The sequence below is a fragment of the Mixophyes fleayi genome, chromosome 2 (assembly GCF_038048845.1).
Source record: "Mixophyes fleayi isolate aMixFle1 chromosome 2, aMixFle1.hap1, whole genome shotgun sequence".
Taxonomy (NCBI): domain Eukaryota; kingdom Metazoa; phylum Chordata; class Amphibia; order Anura; family Limnodynastidae; genus Mixophyes; species Mixophyes fleayi.
In genome coordinates, this window is record NC_134403.1 from 126,721,346 (window position 1) to 126,740,396 (window position 19,051).

At 40.6% G+C, this 19,051-nt stretch overlaps 1 protein-coding gene across 1 annotated transcript in view; it reads right to left on the minus strand.

The window, feature by feature from the left end:
• The window catches only part of ITGBL1 (integrin subunit beta like 1), a 257,791-nt gene that overhangs the window by 232,054 nt on the left and 6,686 nt on the right, over nucleotides 1-19,051 (minus strand). The window contains exon 2 of the mRNA XM_075199951.1: nucleotides 17,223-17,431. Coding sequence (XP_075056052.1) covers nucleotides 17,223-17,431 — 209 coding nt within the window. The remainder of the gene's footprint in view (nucleotides 1-17,222; nucleotides 17,432-19,051) is intronic.

Sequence of the window (19,051 nt, forward strand, 5' to 3'; positions counted from 1 at the left end):
TGCCTAAAAGATATTGGTGGACATTTACAGTTGCATATACAGCATTGTTCATTAATGTTACCCTATGTATTTGTGACTGGATCACTGATAAATAACTTTGGGTATACATTTATTTAAAGCAAATAGCGCAGGCCGCTTATTTATATAATTTCACGTGCACTTATTTTTGATATTGTGTATATTGTGAGATAGGAAATTGTTATTTCTGAGACCAGGGTAGAAAATGTATTGTTTCTATTTTAACCTTTCAAAAGCAAACACCTTGTTTCTGATGTATATCTAATACAATAAGTCTTTGTTTTGAAAGCCTTTTGCATATCTTAGTGCAAGGAAATGCATTCATGCCTAAGGTATATGTATATGAGTCTATTCAATGTGAGTGACCAGCACTTGAATGCACAACAGAGGGGGGGGGGGGGCGTTACCTGTATGCCGGCCCTGTTAGACAGACAGGAACTGTAAATAATGGAGGCAGAACATCTGAAGGGGGGATGTGGAAGTTAAATTGTGTTAAATGAAAAACTAGATTATATCCTGAGATCTGATGGATATCAAGTTGATATGGAGGTTCAATTATTAGATGCAAAATTAGATTACATCCTGAGATCTGAGGGAATATTCTAGATGGGTTGGAGCCAGCTTGGTTCAAGGGGCTGGCTTACTTCTGCTAGGAGTTATGTCAGAACTGTATAAAAGGTGAGCTGTGGGAGCATGTAATGTATCATTCTGATGTTCCATCTGACCTGACCACTGATACCTTAAATCAGTGGAACTGTCCTTGTCAGGACACTTGAGCAATAAACATCACTCTCTGCTTCAAGACCCTGCTTGACAACTTCTTCAATATTGCTGTAATCCTGTGACCTGCTGATTAGACCCTAAAATCTAATCCATTCTCCGGCTTTCTGAGGTTTGGACCCAAGCTTTTCCAATACCACCGCTCTGCCTGCTACCCATGCAGCTCTGGTCAGTGTGATGGGCCAGGGGGATCCATCCACAGCAACCCGGATCCATAGTAAGAGGTCTGGAGTTACCAGCTCAAGTGTACCAGCACAGAAGTACACTATCTGTGAGAGTTACCCAGAAGGAACGTGGTTCTGAGCGCCATAAAGGAGTTCAGTGGTGGCAGCATTGTAAGCCCCTCCTACTGCGGCAAGAGGGCGCATTTGGGATAACGAAAGGGAACGGTGGCAAAGTAAGCCCAGCCAGTTCCCAGCAACAACAGACAGGGTGGCATAGGCGGACCATCTGTCATTTCCTCTCTTACTTGACAATGGGGGGGACTTTTTTTTTTCTTTTACAAAGTAAGGAAAGTACTGTTTACTGTATCCTTCATTTGACTTAGAAATACACTCAAGCACTGAACACGTAAGCTTATGACAGCAGTAAACAGGGAAGGACTATAGTGACCCTGCAAAGCAAAAAACATGTTCTATTTTCACGCACTCATATACTTACTCCAAAACAGAAATATCCCCAGTGACACTGTGTCACTTCACACACAAAATTAATACGCTGATGTGAGCAAACAAAATATGGTCAAGAAACGTAAATATCTACTACTGTATCTATGATTTGTAGATTGCTTAAAAGTAAGACATATAGTTTGGCTGTTCTCAATCAACTAAACCGCTTTAATAATGTTATTATTCCATGTTGGACAACAACTAGATGGCTGTAATAAACTACTGATTTACATTCAATTGTAAACTTTATTCATTTGGGAAAATGTCATTGACATCTGAAAATAAAAATATTGATTCCTGACAAATCCTGTACATGAGTAATGGCAGAATGCTTGTGGGAAAATGTTTTCTAAACAAGGGCTTTTTATGTAATTTGGAGTGTGGCTAAAATGGAATATAATGGAATTTACAAAATAACCCCTGCCCCCCCCCTTGTGTAGTAACTCATCACAGTGAGCGTAGTGGAAAACATGCTCTGTGTCTGTGTTTTCGGCATTGTCACGGAAGAACACCTTTTTTTAACAAAACTGATTAAATATTTTATACCTGTACTGATAAAATAATAATATGCCTCTTTTCACATATGAAATGCAGGAATGGAGTTCAGAGTAAACCAAAAATTGACATACAAAAACATGTTAGTGTCAGCACAACACAAGTTGGGGAGAAAATAATATGTGGTGAACAGCAGGACAATTACTTTGCACCACAACCCCTTTAACACCCACATTTTGTTTGTTTGCATAGATTTGTTTTGTAGGTAGGTGGTTCTTCTGAATTTTTTAAGCACCCTCACAAAAATAAATAGTTTTTTTTAAAATGTAACACAATTCTATAAAAAAAAAATTATATACATTGTCATTTTTCATATTATGTTTTGTAATTAAAAGGTTTATTAATTGACTCACCACTGTCCATCCAATGAACTCTGCCTGTGTCTGTAGCTTAAGTGTCTTTGATGGATGCTCTATTATGTTCAAAATGTATTGTGTGCGTAGTGTTTCAATATCTTTAGCTCTTCCACATAATACTCCGTACACTAGTTTGTTTGTTGTTTACTTTATCTAATTAAATTAATTTTGCATCCATACCCACCCCATATACTGCACCCCACCCTACATAAACCCTACAAGCTACACTACATAACACACCACCAGTGCATTTTCAGGTCACCCAGAGGAACATGGCACATCGGGCTCCATACACCACCAGCATTCCGGAATCAGACCGAGGAAACCCACCCACTCAGGACATCCTGAACCAACTATACTCGGTCAGAAACTACACTTGAGCTTAGCCAAAAGGCGACATCGAGATTGACAATGTAATCTCAAGCTGGAGATTGTTATGCATGCATGCATGTATGTATGTATGTATGTATGTATGTATATAAATATATATATGGATGTAGATGTGTAGATGTGCATGGCATCTGGCAAAAATATTAGTCACCTTGTTAGATTTTCACAAGGGCAGCATTATGGCACAGATCTACCTTACTCGTAGCATAAGCAAACACTAAACAGTAAATCAAAGTATTAGAAAGCCCTGCTCTTGTCACGCAATGATGTGATGTCTTGCATCTACTTTTGGGCATATGCAATAAGATTTATGGGAAAATGCATGGATTTGCTGGACAAATGGCAGCACCTATAGGGTTGCAAAAAGTTTGCACCAGCCGATGGGAGAAGTTGGGCAGATTAGGGGGTTTTCCTTGCGGAGTGAGGATTAAAAGCAAGAGTACATAAACATGCAAACATGCAAAAATGATATTTCATCTCGCGGGACAAGATTATTTAAATGAGACACCTTTTTCATCCTGTCCCACTAGTTCCAGTTCCAGTCCCACTCCCAGAGCAGTTTCAGGTCACGTCCAGGCCCTGTCCCCCAGAGGCACAGGCACCTTGGGCTACAAACACCACCGGCCTTCAGACCAAGGAGACCTGCCCTTTAACGACATCCACAACCAACCATACTAGGTGATCTACTACACTTGACCTTAGCCAAAAGAACAAATCGAGATTGACATATTAATCTCAAACCCCATGTAGATACTTTATGCACACTGCTGTGCCACTAAGGATTGTATTTTTGCTGCTGCTCTGTAGCTTTGGCCAAATTTGTTGAAAATTTGGATAGTTGTAAAGAAATCATTAGAAAATGGACTGGAAATTAATGTTAATGCTATAAAAATAATTATAGGAGCAAAATCACATAATTCTACCTATTCTTCACAATTTTTAATTAAATGCAGATCCAAAACCAAAACCTTTCATGATTGTTGGGCAAAACCAGTAGCAAAGCCAAAACACAAAGACATTTTAGAACTAAAACCACATCCAAAATAAAGTGACACATTGCACATCTCTAATATATGTGTGTGTGTTTATATATATATTACAGAGATAATGACCAGGGTTCACCTATAAAAATGATGCTGGGCTGCCCATGATTTTCCATAATTATTACTAGTATGAAAGGATGTCCAGTCTCAGTGCCATTGGTCACACAGAAACAGGGGTAACAGTATTCTTGTCACTCTCCAGTCACATTGCTCTGTGCCATCGATATGGATTCACATCAGCCCACAAAAGACCAGAAGCACCAAGCAGCTGCTAGCGCCAGTCATGATGATACTAATCCCTCTACATCATCTGTTAAAGCCTAAGTTCAAGTGCATAGTGGTTTTAAGTCAGGGAAACAAAAATGTAAAAAAAAGCTTTTACATTTTTAAAGAAAAAAACTCCTTTCTAATAAGAGTAAACTTAATGTAGAAAAACATAAATTTGCCAACATGTCATTCTACCCAAAATATTAAAATATGCTTTTCTTTAAAAAGGTAAAAGCTTTTTTTTTTTTTACATTTTTGTTTTTTACATTTTTGATACAGAGACCTCTGTAATGGTTGATTCCAATGGGGATAAATTAGTATTGTGTGAGGATGACGTACACACGGATGAGGGCGAGGATGAGGCTGAAGATGACGACAAAAACATCTTGCCACTGTAGAGTTCATTGACCGCACTGTTAACTTAGCTGGCTTAAGCCCATTGTTAGTTTGTTTTGTGAGGGGTCCAAACAAACCAAGCACTTCAGCCACAAAAGTGGCACTGTTTGTCACTGAAGTGCTTGGTTTGTTAAAATGTACCTGCAACTCCTCCTGTTTCTTTGTGAGTTTCTTAAATCTTTTTAACATATGAGTGGGTGGGAGGTCCCAAGGACAATTCCATCTTGTACCACTTTTGTTTCCGGACATTGCTATGTGGCACTGGCAATATTTCCTAGATATGATATAAACTGCTGTATGTTTGTGCCATTGCTCTAAGCAGCCTCTTGCTGTAGTCTTACAGTTCATTGATAGCACTGTTAACTTAGCTGCCTTATGCCCATTGGTAGTTTGTTTTGTGGGGATCCAAACAAATCAAGCACCTCAGCCGCAAACGTGGCACTCTTTGTCGCTGAAGTGCTTGGTTTATTAAAATGTACCTGCTATCCCTCCTGTTTCTGTGTGAGTTTCTTAAACATTTTTAACATATGGGTGGGTGGGAGGTCCCAAGGACAATTTCATTTTGTACCACTTTTCTTTTTTTTTTCACTGCTGTGTGGCAATGTTTTCTAGATGGGCTATGAACTGCTGTGTATTTGTGTCGTTGCTTTGTCACTTAGCATCCAGCCAGCTTGCTGCAGTCTTTGGCCAAAAGTGTATTAAAATAATATTGTGACCTGTGATGTTTTCAAAATTTACTGGAAATGACTGGAAATTAGTGTTATTGAGGTAAATAAAAATGAAGAAACAAAAATAAGAGCAAAATTATGTGACTTGAGCATATTTTAGCAATTTTTCTAAAAAATACAGATCCAGAACCAAAACACACAAGTGCAATTTTGCCAAAACCAAAACACAAAGTTAATACAGATCCAAAGCCAAAAACAAAATCAAAACACGGGGTCAGTGCACATCTCTAATTAACTTGCAGTGCAAGTTAACACAGACAAGCAACTGTCTATCAATTAACAGCAAATTTCAAACTGCAGTGCATGCAGCCAGTTTCATCAAAAGTGGTCTGGCAATAACTCAGGCTATCATACTCTAGTTGCAGTGCATGAACTGCTCATTAACCTGGTAATGCAGATTTGCGAGTTCAGTGGTGTAAAGAGCACAGGCAATGGACTACTAAGCAGCAGGGCCGGACTGGCCATCTGGCACTTCTGGCAAATGCCAGAAGGGCCGATGGCTATATGGGCCGGCCCAACTCCCCCTGTCTTCTTGGTGGCTGGTGGTTCCAGGAACCAGCCACCTCTGCTGCGCGCTCCCCAGCTCCCTTCCCCGTTATGCTGTGCAGCCAGTTACACTGGTGAGTTTCCTGTTTTTTTTTTCTAATTTGCTTTTTTTTTTACTGAAGAGGGGGGGGTGCCCGCGATTTTCAGGGGGTGCCCGCGATTTTCGGAGGGGGGGGGTCGCGGGGGTGCCGCGATTTTCGGGGGGTGCCCGCGATTTTCGGAGGGGGGGGGGTCGCGGGGGTGCCGCGATTTTCGGGGGGTGGTCGCGGGGGTGCCGCGATTTTCGGGGGGGGGGGGGGGGGGGTGTCGCGGGGGTGAGAGCCAGGGGGTGCTGGGAAAGGGGGTGAGAGCCAAGGGGTGCTAGGAGAGTGGGTGAGAGCCAGGGGGTGCTGGGAGAGGGGGTGAGAGAGCCGAAGGGGGTGCTGGGAAAGGAGGTGAGAGAGCCGAAGGGGGTGCTGGGAAAGGGGGTGAGAGCCAGGGGGTGCTGGGAGAGGGGGTGAGAGAGCCAAAGGGGGTGCTGGGAAAGGGGGTGAGAGAGCGGAAGGGGGTGCTGGGAAAGGGGGTGAGAGAGCGGAAGGGGGTGCTGGGAAAGGGGGTGAGAGCCAGGGGGTGCTGGGAGAGGGGGTAAGAGAGCCGAAGATGGTGCTGGGAGAGGGGGTGAGAGAGCCGAAGGGGGTGCTGGGAAAGGGGATGAGAGCCAGGGGGTGCTGGGAGAGGGGGTGAGAGAGCCGAAGGGGGTGCTGGGAAAGGAGGTGAGAGAGCCAAAGGGGGTGAGAGCCAGGGGGTGCTAGGAGAGGGGGTGAGAGAGCGGAAGGGAGTGCTGGGAAAGGGGATGAGAGAGCGGAAGGGGGTGCAGGGAAAGGGGGTGAGAGCCAGGGGGTGCTGGGAGAGGGGGTGAGAGAGCCGAAGGGGGTGCTGGGAAAGGGGATGAGAGCCAGGGGGTGCTGGGAGAGGGGGTGAGAGAGCCGAAGGGGGTGCTGGGAAAGGAGGTGAGAGAGCCGAAGGGGATGCTGGGAAAGGGGGTGAGAGCCAGGGGGTGCTGGGAGAGGGGGTGAGAGAGCCAAAGGGGGTGCTGGGAAAGGGGGTGAGAGAGCGGAAGGGGGTGCTGGGAAAGGGGGTGAGAGAGCGGAAGGGAGTGCTGGGAAAGGGGGTGAGAGCCAGGGGGTGCTGGGAGAGGGGGTGAGAGAGCCAAAGGGGAAGGGGGTTCTGGGAGAGGGGGTGAGAGAGCCAGGGTGGTAGGGGGTGCAGGAAGAGGAGTGAGAGAGCCGGGGGGTAGAGGGTGCAGGAAGACGTGTGAGAGAGCCAGGGGAGTAGGTGGTACAGGAAGATGTGTGAGAGCTAGCGGAGAAGGTGGTGCAGGGGGTTAAGTGAGAGGGACAAAGGAGAAGATGGTGCAGGGGCATAGGTAAAAGAAAGTGTAAAGGGAGAGACATCTTAAGAATGGGAATGTCAGGGATGCAGCCATCATAAAACACAAGTAGTAATGAAGAATGGAAATGCACAGAGGGGACAAGTGTTAAAAAAATAAAAAAAAACAAGCCTTCATACTCCATTCACCTATATTTTCTATACCCCCACTCCTAAATTTCTGCTTCGACCACTGCCCTCTATTCCTGCTCCCGACTGCCTGTGTGAGCTGACAGCTGCTGATCCCTCCTCGCCCAGCGCGCCCAGTAGGAGAACAGAACACAGGATGCCATAATCAGGTAAGTTCATATATTTTCTCGTGTGCAATATGTTTTTAACCATCCTTTCTTGAACTGGGGACACTACAGCGTATCCAATAATGTTTAACACTATGTATTGCTCATTATTGCGCTGTAAAGTTTTTTGCATATTTATCTGTACAGAGATTTTTAATTAAGAGGAAAAAACATTGCTTGTCATAAATTTTATCTGTAATTGTGTCAATATATCTATTTTTGTTTGCATTGTAAATGATGTATTAAGCTGCTCTTGGGAGACTCACACTCAGTATCTGATATGCTGTACCAATTTTTATTTGTGAATGAGTTTTTATCTGAGCTTTACTAATGATTTGGGGGCACTACTATGCCATAATATGATTTGTGGGCACTTCTGCATGACCGAATATGTATTGAGGGTAATACTATGTGGCATAATATGACCGTGGGGCACTACGATGTGGCATAATATGAACTGGGCACACTACGGTGTGGCATCATATGAACTTCTGCCAAAGGCAAGTCTTTCATTGTTGAATATGACGGGAGCCCAAAGAAGTTGCTGTATCGGGGCCCAAAATTCCTCTTGTCAGCCCTGCCTGTGAGTCAAGGGGGTAGACGCCTCCAGGTAAATAATCTAGATGTTTCCTATCTAATCAAACTGATGGATCACATCCAATTATTTCTCACCCACCTCCTCTATCCCCCTTAATTTATATACTGTGTTATTTAAAATGAATAGAAAAGACGCATATCCAATTACTGTAGTAAAACAAAAATATTTTTCTGTGACATTTTGCTGTAGATGGAAATACTTTTAATGCGGCCGTGTGGGTTCAACTGATCATTCAATAGTTATGTTTTTTTTAGATATATGTTAGTTTTATTTCATGTGGAATGATTCATGAAAATTCTGCCATTACTATTTAATTGAGGGAATAGGGAACCTGTTACCTATATGTGTGTGTAAGTACTCTGTTCGTTGTTGCTATTTTGTGGGAGATTTGAAAAAAGCAAAACATTGTTTCCTACAGTGGCGTCTGTATAATTGGTGGTATTGCTGTAGTATGGGGTGGCGTGCTGGTGGCAATGTTGTAGTGTGTTTGGTGCTTAGTATTGCTAATAAGTAGGAGAGGGTATTGCTATAATGTGGGGGGTGACGCTGGACGCTGTAATGTGAGGGGTGATGCCGGTTGCTGTAATGTGGGGGGTGATGCTGGACGCTGTAATGTGGGGGGTGATGCTGGATGCTGTAATGTGGGGGGTGATGCCGGTTGCTGTAATGTGGGGGTGATTGATGTAGTATGAGTGTGTGTGGGGGGTTATTTATTGCTGTAATTTGGGTACTAATAATGTATTGTCATGGTGTTTATTGATGTAATTGGGGTGCTAATAATGTAATGTTGCGGGTCATTAGGAGAAATAAATACCCCCCCCCCAAACACACACACACTCATACTACATCATGTTGTACTGCGCCAGCATCAGTGTGCAACAATATAGTGCATGGAGCCCACAACACGTGGGCCTGTGTGCTTTAAATGCCAGGGCTGATTTTTAGTCCCAGTCCGGCCCTGCTAAGCAGTGAAGGAAGGTGAGATTCTTCAGCATGTTCTTGACAAACTGAGTGCCCGTTTGGCACCAACCTAAATAACTCTACAGTCATGAGTGCTTGTTTCCAACAGTATTGGGTTCTAGTGATCCACAATGTTGTGGGGTGCATTTTTTTTTACATGTTTTATGTGCAGTTATTTTCTTAAAATGCAAGGGCAATATTAGTTGCAACTTAATGTTCTTGAGTTCTTCACCCCATCTTAGAGCATTAGTTACTGAAAGGATAGTTGTCTTCGAGAATTACAATGCCTCTGTCCCAATGGTTTAATGAGCTTCCATGCATAATGTTAACCATATGTCATGACCTTCTCAGTCACCAGATCAGAAACCAATAAAGAATGTATTGGATATATCACCATCAACAGGCAGTTAAGTGAATTTCGTTTGGAAGAATGATGGTCCTACACAATTCCAGACATTGATAGACTCAATGACATTACGTATTCAGGCTGTACTGGACTCATAAGGTGGCCTAACTGACTTTATATTGGTGTTTCTGTTTTTTTGTCCATTTTTTTTTAATATTAAAAATGAATTGTATTCTGAGTATTTTAAAGTGTACCTTTAATTCCCTCTACCTACAATTTCTTCAGCAATGATGATTGAAATTAATAACCATTTCATTAACAATTATTGCTATAATAATAAAAGACATTCACAAAGTAGTCTCATAGGATATTTTTAATTAACTTTAAGCATAAGTACAATAACATTAACATATTTCTATAGTAGAAGGAATACGCTTACTTTGTATTAATTAGATTGCATGGGTTTTGCACTAGGGACTTGTTAACACTCACATACTTATTTTCATATTGTTGTGTTTTAAGTATCAACAATTTTGCACATTAATGCTATGCTATCTGCAAAATTGAAATATACTCAGAAAAATGTAATTAAATAAAAGTGATGGAAGCTGCATCATTACTGGGGAACTATGACAGTAGGACACAGCCTTTACATAGGGATCTTTTGAAATGCTGAATACGTCCTTGACTACACATGTAATCTTGATAACCTATAATCAACTCTTTGACAAGTAGGATAACTCCAATCAACATACATAAAGTCACTTGTCTGAAAGTATCTCCCAACTTGATAACTCCATTCTGTACAAGATCTGCGTCTCTCAATCACTCTTATTACATCCTCCCAATTTCGTGTACAGGACTTTTTTGAGCTGCTCTCACTCCATGGAATGTCTTCCCTCACACAACAAGACTTTCCTGTGGTCTACAAACCTTCAAGCGTTCTCTGAAAATCCAACTCTTCAGGCAATCTTATAATATTCCTCAACCATCCTCTTAACCTCCCTAGGTTATCCTTCTACCACCCTTTACACAATTCACACAAGACAACAATCCTTTAACCCCTGACCAACATTGATGTGTGACTGGATCATATAGTATACAAATCACTTTTTACCATTCCACTCTGACTGGACCGTAATGCAATATGTAGACTTAACCTCATGTATCCAACTCCCATTCTTCTACAGATTGTAAGCTTGCAAGCAGGGCCCTCTTACCTCATTGTCTCTATTACCCAGTATTGTTTTATTATCGTGTTTGTCCCCAATTGTAAAGCTCTACAGAATTTGCTGGCGATATATAACTAAATGATGATGATGATGATGATGAAATAAAGATGCTTTCAATGTATACTGTCCACATCATGTGTTTTTTTTTTTAGTCTGTCCTGCATACAGTAGTTCTGTGCTAGGTAGTGGCACACATACGTGTACCTTTCAATTCAAAGACTATGACGTGTCAGTCATTACTATCAGTCAGCATTCTAAAAAACAAGCATGCTTACAGAAAACAGAGGACTTGAATCGGCCACATCTGCATTGGAACGTTCTTACTGTATACGGCCTACACTAATCTACCCCTTCCCTCCCCCCTGTTCTGCCTCTCAAGTCTTAGGCAGTTGTAAGTGTCATCTGCATTCAGACATTCAGGGGCGCACTTAGGTGGGGGTTCTCTGATACCCAGAAACCCCCTTTCTCTAATCATGGAAAATCCCAGTTAGTAGGTATATTGAATATATCATAACACACTGTCTGCAGCCTAGGAAACATTTCCATGAGTGTCTGAATAGGTTTTCACGAACATTGACCTCCACAAAATGGCCACCGACACTTTTGTCTCTAGTGTATTGTTTTTACTGTTTTCGATCTAGTGCTCTAGTGTTTTCTGACATAGAGAAAATACAAAAAGTAATTATATGTAAAATAAAATAATTTAATGGTTTTTATTTTAATTGAATACGAGAGTAGATTATTGTTAGTTTTGTAGATTAATATTAATTTGGTTAGAATGTACATCTTACTTATGCCTCATTCTTTTTTATGTAATATTTAATTTAATACATTTTACTGTTCTAATTCTAGTTTTCATATCTTAATACAGCACTACTGCCTAATTTCTGTTTTGTATGAATTGTTTTGCTATGCTTAATGTATGGACACTGCACCCTGCCACTTCTTCTTATATCATAATCATGCTGTACATATGGAAACTGCACAGTACCACTTCTCTTCGCCACTGTCATGCTGTACATATGGACACTGCACAGTACCACTTCTCTTCATCACTGTCATGCTGTACATATGGACACTGCACAGAACCACTTCTCTTCGTCACTGTCATGCTGTACATATGGACACTGTACATTTATCTCCCCTGCCCATGCACCACCAAAAGTCTCTAAAGCCCAGTGGGGGCCATGTTTTTTTTAAAAAAGTAATGTTTGAATAGTTAGAATTACCGGGATTTCACAAACATTTTCTGATGAGGGTCAAATTTCCAGAAAACGATGAATAAAATCATCAAGTTGAAACAGTGCAGCAAACGCCTCTCTGTATTTGCTTCTGCACCAATTAGATTACATCTCTTACACTCTGTGATTCAACCAAAATTCTTATTTAAAGTCAAACAAGTTAACTATAAAAAGTGTCTGTTGCTGGTTTATTGCAGCCAGTTTGGGTTTGGTCTGTTTTCGCTTTGTTCCAAAATCAAACATTTGGAAAACCCCTTCTAGAAATCCTGTGTGCAAATGAATGTACTTCAGCACATGAACCAGGCCCTTACTGTAAAACAGAGTTGTCAGGCCTACGTCTTTATCGTCTTGTGCTTTGGTTTCCTATAATTGGTTTTGTATTTGTAGCAAAATAAAAAATAACAGTATCAAATGAAGTTTTAAGGGAGATAGTCCTCCAACAGTAGGGCAGAGAGGACAAGTGCCCTGAACATTCAACATAGGAAGGGCCTCAAAGACCACATTTGTAATCGTTTGTCTAATATAACAATGACATATACTTAATTACCATCCTGAATGGTAAGAATCAAAGGAGTTAAATTACTAAAAATCATGTTTGGTGGCAGTTTTGAACCGCCACAAATCACCGGGAATTTAGTGCTCCAAACCACAACATTTACTATAGGGCGGTTTGGGGCTGCAATGTAAAATGCCTGCTGATGTGTGGCGGATTAAATAGAGCTAAACCAAATGTGGTTTGGTCAAAAGTGCCAGGAAAAAGACAGGCTATATCTACTTCTGATTGGCTTGATAGCTCAAACATGTTGTTATAGGTATCTTGCCATTCAGAACATAAGAGGTCTCACTACTGACATATCATTATTTATTGATTAAGGGGCATGATTAACTTATGTGGGCAAATGTTAATTTTCATTATATCAAGGGGACAATATTATTGTATTATACTATGTAGTACCACATGTGTGCATCATAAATAACTATTTCCCCATTAGCAATCAAATAGTATTGCCTAGTTAAAGAAATTATATATTCATATTTCCCCCATAATTTAATACAAAAATAATATCATAAAGAATAAAATTTGCCCCATAAGTTAATTCTAAATTAAATTTGTCCTTTAATCAACAAATAGTGATTGCTCCCATAATTTATATGTCAATGCTGCTTCCTCTTATGTTCTGAATGGGCAGATAGCTCAGACAGCATGCGGTGTGAGCAGTTTCGCGTCTCTCAACCACCTCTTTTGTTTTGGGTGTTTGGATGGCGGATTTGCGGCGGCTTGTAAACCCCAGCTTAGTAAATCCGGCTGTTTGTATTTTTATATCATTGCTGAAAGTGGGATGGCAATCTGTAAAGTGGTGGCTTTTAAAAATGTTCATTCTGGATGTTTTAATGGCAGTTTGGACTTTAGTAAATCCAGCCAAAAACAGTAGAAAACGTTTAGTAACTCTAGCCCAAGGCCTCTTTCATAACGACTATGAGCTGAGTGAGAAGTCTGCTTTTGAATTACCAAAAACTCAATTATTAGGTTTCTCATTGTGTGGTTTTAAATGCTCATAAAATACTTCATTTTGGAAATAGCTGTAAGATCATTTAGAGAAACTGTAGTTTTTATTAAAATCCAGAGGGAAAGCATTCTGCAATACAAAAGTTGGATTGTTGTAACAAATATCCTGTAGCCAATCTCCGTAAAATTTGTTGGAACCATTTTCTTTTAAATACACTACAACTCATTACTGGACTCTCATGAAAAAGTATAGTGTTATGTGCTTTGGTGGTATAGGACCCATCTCATCTTGTATGCAATATCGCAAATAGTTTTTTGTTAAATCTATTTATTGAAAGAATCAAGAGCAATACATTAAAAATACTCATCTCAATAAACAGTGAACGTTTCAAGTTTGTTTATAACCATAACATGTCTTGTGTATCACGAACATGTCCAAAAAGGAAAATGGGAGAATATGCAAATGATGCCAGCTTTAAAAAATAAATAAAAATAATAAGTGGGTAGAAGGAGATACTAGAGAGTTCTAAAGAGGGAGGCTGACGGAATGGGAAAAGAGGGTAAGATGTGGGGTGGGTAGGTCCACGTGAGTGGCATCTGAGGGAAATAGTTGGTGCCAATGCATGTGCAAAGGCTACCAGGAGAGAGTTCTTGGTTATAAATTCAAGGGCTGTTTATGAAAGGAGGCCAGACTTAAGTAAAGGTGAAAGATCGGATCCTCAAAATGTTGGTTTAATATTCCATCTGATACATTTGTCAGGTGCGTTTGGACACCATAGTTAGGGAAGGAGGTTGGCTTGTGGAAGGCTGATATTAGGAGACATGCTGCCTGCATTCCACCTCTGGATTACTCTACTTCTTATATAGAACTACCAGCTATAAACGTGATGGAACATTCCATTGGTTCACTCAAGTGGAGGTGATGAAATATGTTTCATCTGTGTAAAGCTACGCCTCAGATTTTTAGATTGAATTTCTTACTGTTGTTATTTCTTCCACTAAGCAATGCCGGATTGTGAAATATATCCTCTGTCCTGTCCCTTTCCCCATTCACACATTTCATCCATTTTATTTAAAGAAAAAATACAAAACACTGACTCGCCCGTCCCCTCCATATGCCTACCTGATGAAGCTCCTGTGCATTTACTATGCTCACTATGGACTTTGTTACTGCTGCTAACACTGGAAGCACCTCCTACAGATGGACAGTGCTCTTTATATTAGAATTTCATAAAAGTGATGCAGGTTTCAACTTGAAGTGAGTTAGTGAGGCAGTGAAATAGTGAGAGGCAATCACGAGTGAGGCGAATGTAGTGTCTTCAGGAAAAAAAACCTCAGGGTAATATAGCAGCTTTGTTATTTGGCCATTGAGGATTGCAGAAACCATATATGCATTTGAATGTGAAAGATGACACATTTAATTGAATGCTATCTAGTCTGGTCCTATAACACCATAGTAAGTATGTTTAATGTATTGCATAGTTTAAGATTTAAAAACATAAATAAATAAAAACAATGTACATGTGTTTAATTATTGGCTGAGTTTACCAGCATTTTCAAATCTTTGGCTCAATAGTTATTAAAAGTGTATTTTTCCTACTTAGACATGCCAAACCCTTGGCTGGAATGCATAGCATTTATTCCTTTCCTAACAGAATTTCTCTACATTGAAGATGATCTAATTGTGGACTTTGGCTTTTGAAATTGACACGTTGGTGTGAAACTAGTTAGAAGTTTCTGACCACATGCCTAGAGTTCTCTTCCCCCACGTAATTAAAAAAACCAAACTCTTGGGGAAGAGATGAATTCTTTCCACCTACAGTCAAAATGCTAAAATAACTAATGCCTAAAGCATTAACATACCACCATCTCCGAACTCTTTCTAAAAACCTTAAGGGAAAAGTAAAAGTCTTTATCTAGTTAGTATTGTGTAGAAGACTATCCATGAACAGAGCATGGATTTATTGAACGCTGCATAAATCTACACCCATCTTTCAGCCCTTCCATCTACTTCTCTAGTGCATGTAAGTTGCTTCTTGTATAAACATCTGCAGCTTCATAAATGTTTGTAGCAATCTGAAAAAAAAGGGATGTTAATTTCCTATGGCAAAACACTGTCTAGAAGCAGGACACCAAGTGTACCAATTACGCTTTATTGTAGTGGAAAAGGCTATGGCTCTTAGAGCTTTGGATAGCAGTAATCCCCTACATGTTAATAGAATATTCTTTATGTTTAAACTTTACAGACCATGCTTTTAAATGTTTAATGACTTTATGGAGGTGTGTTCCACTGATTAATATGGGTGTAATTTAATTAATTCTATATCTGTATACCAATTACCATGACAAACACCCACTCTCCTGGAAGCAAATTCAATTGTGAAAGTAAAGCTTAGTTCTGCTTCTGCAATTTGATGCAATAGTACCATGTTTTACAGTGTGTTTTTGCTTATATTTTTCATGTTTACTTGTTGCCATGGCAACCAGGATTCATATTATTTAGAGCAGTGCTTCTCAAATCCGGTATGATACCGACATGTTGTATCATTATACTATTGGTATGTAATTGCACATTGTACTGTATTTTTTAGTACTTATATATAGATCTATTTTGCAAATATGTTAGGGTGTGCTGTTATTGATTTTTCTACTTATTTGTGAGTGACATAAAAGGCATACCTACTTCCATTCTTGGGGCAAAATAATAAAACAGACCTTCAATCCAGTGACTAGTGTACCAGGCAAACCCAAAATATAGTAGCTAGTAATCAAAACAACCTTCTAATCTGATGGCAAGTATAAAAAAGCAGACCTCAAATATAGTGGCTAGTATATAAAACAGAAACCCTTCTCTTATTTTGGTGGCTTGTAAATAAAGACCTCCAATCTGCAGGCTACTATACAAAGCAGTCCATTATTTGAATAAAGCATTCTTTGAAATGTCTAAAGTGTTTATATATTTAAAAAATAATAATTTCATTTTTAAACCATTAACCTGGAACAGAAAGACCAAATCTGGGCTTCTGTTCCACTGTGCATTTTCAAGTCCGCTAGCTAGTTAACGTATATGCATATCTGCAGAGACTGGCACAATGAAATGTGACCCTTAACTCTCCGGGCCTGTATCACCAGGGCAGTTGAGTATCGCTCAGCTGTCCTGGAGATATTTTATTGATAAAAAAAGTGTTTTTTTTCCTTCATGATAGCGTTGAATAAAAAATTGGCCTTATCTCTAGAGAGAGGAGCCTATTGATAAATAGGCTCCTTAGTACTCCAATATACCTTTTTAGATTATCAATACAAATGTTGTTCCTCCAGTTGCCAAGCATGCCCCATCGCCAAATGTACATCGCAAGCATAGCATTCAATCACCAGGTTCTAAAGCAACATTTTTGGAGGGGTCTTGTGTTCTGCTGCAGAGGCCTCCACTCTACTCTTCTGAACATGAGCGAGGGGAGGCACATGCAAAGGAGCCTACACATGTGCAATGAAGCCCTGTTTGGGCTTTCAGTTCTAGAATTGAAACCTCAAACTGGCCTTCATTGTGCATGTGTAATTTTAAAAGACCAGAGCAGGGGCCTCCATAGTGCATCAGTATCGCCAAGGCCCCCTCACCACTGCATGGGCTGCTCCAGTGGTAGTTCCACCGCTGAAGCCTCTCTCTAAATTGTCTTAAGTTCTCCTACGTCTTTCATATACTATGGTGCACAAACCTGTACCCCACATTCAAGGTTCAGTCTGGCCAATGATTTGTACAATGGTTAATTAATGCCCAAGTCCAACTCCATAGCACTAGTAAACTCTGCATATCTTGTTGAAAAATTAAACTATAAACATATGATGTATTTAACATGTTCATTTGCAAGATCTGTTTGCTAATGATCTTACCTCCACAAACTTGTCCATCATAGGTGTGACATACCCAGTCATGGCACTCACATAAAGGTCCATAATATTTGCCAGCCTCTTTTACTTCACAGACACATACCCCACAGTCACATTTGCCCCTGCCACTGCATATTAAACGATCTGGAGTCCTGCAACGGTTTTCTGATGCAGCAGGTGACAATCTACAGGTCGAGGAAGATGATGAACTTCTGCAACATAAATAACAAATCCATGATTACTTACATAGAGAGAAGTAAATAAATTGTTTACTACCCTACTTTTGAGATTCAGTACTTTGTAACACTCACCAATACAGAATTTAAATGTGTCGTATTAGGGTCTAATTTTCCTTTGGACTATTTATTTATTGATATTGCACTGGAAAGAGTAAAGATATCTCTCACTAGCCAAGCATTAATGATCCCCCCCTCTACATTAACCCTCTAAAAGCCATTTTAATTAGTGAGGTTGCTGGAGAGAAGTGGACAAACCGGGTCAAAACCAGAACTGACAATTGAAGTAAAGAGGATGAAGATTTAATTTAGTAAATAACTTGGCCCTGTGGATACGGTCAAAGAGTCCAGAGATAGGCACTAAGAGGTAACCCTTCTTTGCATTACAGCGTTAAGCGAACAGCAATCTATACAGATCCATCCTTCTTTTTAATGAAGAAGAAATAAGCTCCTGCAGGGGAAGTGGACTTGCAAATGAAACCCTGTTTAAGATTTTCTGAGATGTATTCTGACATGGCCTGGGTCTCTGGCACTGAGTGCGGGCAGACAAGACCTCTGGGAATGGATTGTCCGGGAATTAAGTCTGTGGCACAATCCCAAGTAAGGTGAGATGGTAGCTTCTCGGCTACAGCCTTACAGATAACATCCTGGAAGGAAGTGTAGACAGGTTGCACAGATGAACTAGAGAACTGGGTATGACAGACTGATCTGGTAGGTTCCGGAAGACAGTTCCCGGAACAGAGAGAACCACAGGAGGTGACTTGTGCCATTTTCCAATCAAACTGAGGAGAATGTGTTTGGAGCCACGGTAAGCATAAAATAATAATTAATGATAGTTAATAGCCTGAAGTAGATCAAATAGGCTGATCCATTTCAAGCAGAGTAACCCCACCTGGAGACATATTGGTATGGTACATTTGGAGACTGTCCCATTGTCCCGTTGAGGACTCAATGAACATCTGCTGCGGTTAGTGACAGCGAATGCTCCAAGTGTTTGGTGCATAACTGAAGATCCGCTGCCTGTGAGACGGCAATAAAATTACCAGCTAATCTAGATTCAGGAAAGGCAGAGAGAGGAATGGAACCTATTGATGAGTGGATTATGACGGGCATGGGGAGTTTTATTTTTTAACAGTAAGGGAGACTGATTCTTGACACTTTAGTCAGTCTCCCTCGTACCGGTTAGGGTTTGTTAGTTTCCTGGTCTCCTTGGGCAAAATCCTGACCCACATGCATGGGCTCTTCAAGGGTTTTGGGAGGACTATGGAACCTGGGTGCACTTTGAACTAAAGGCTGTCTGGAGTTTTCCCTTTCCTGGGTCCGCTCCCTGAAATAAATGTCAATACTGACAGTTTAATTAAATAGTCTAAGTCCAAAGAAAGTTCTCTGGAGGCTAGTTTATCCTTAATTTGGTCAGTCAAGCTTTGCCAAAAGACCATCACAAAGACCAAGGCAAGTGTGCAGAATTGCATGACATATTGACCCACCATTGTGGAGCCCTGCCGGAGCTTCAGCAGGCTGTAGGCGGCCAAAGAAACTCTGCTGGGCTCCTTGAAGATATTCCTGATACCCTTGATAAATGCAGTGGAATGATGA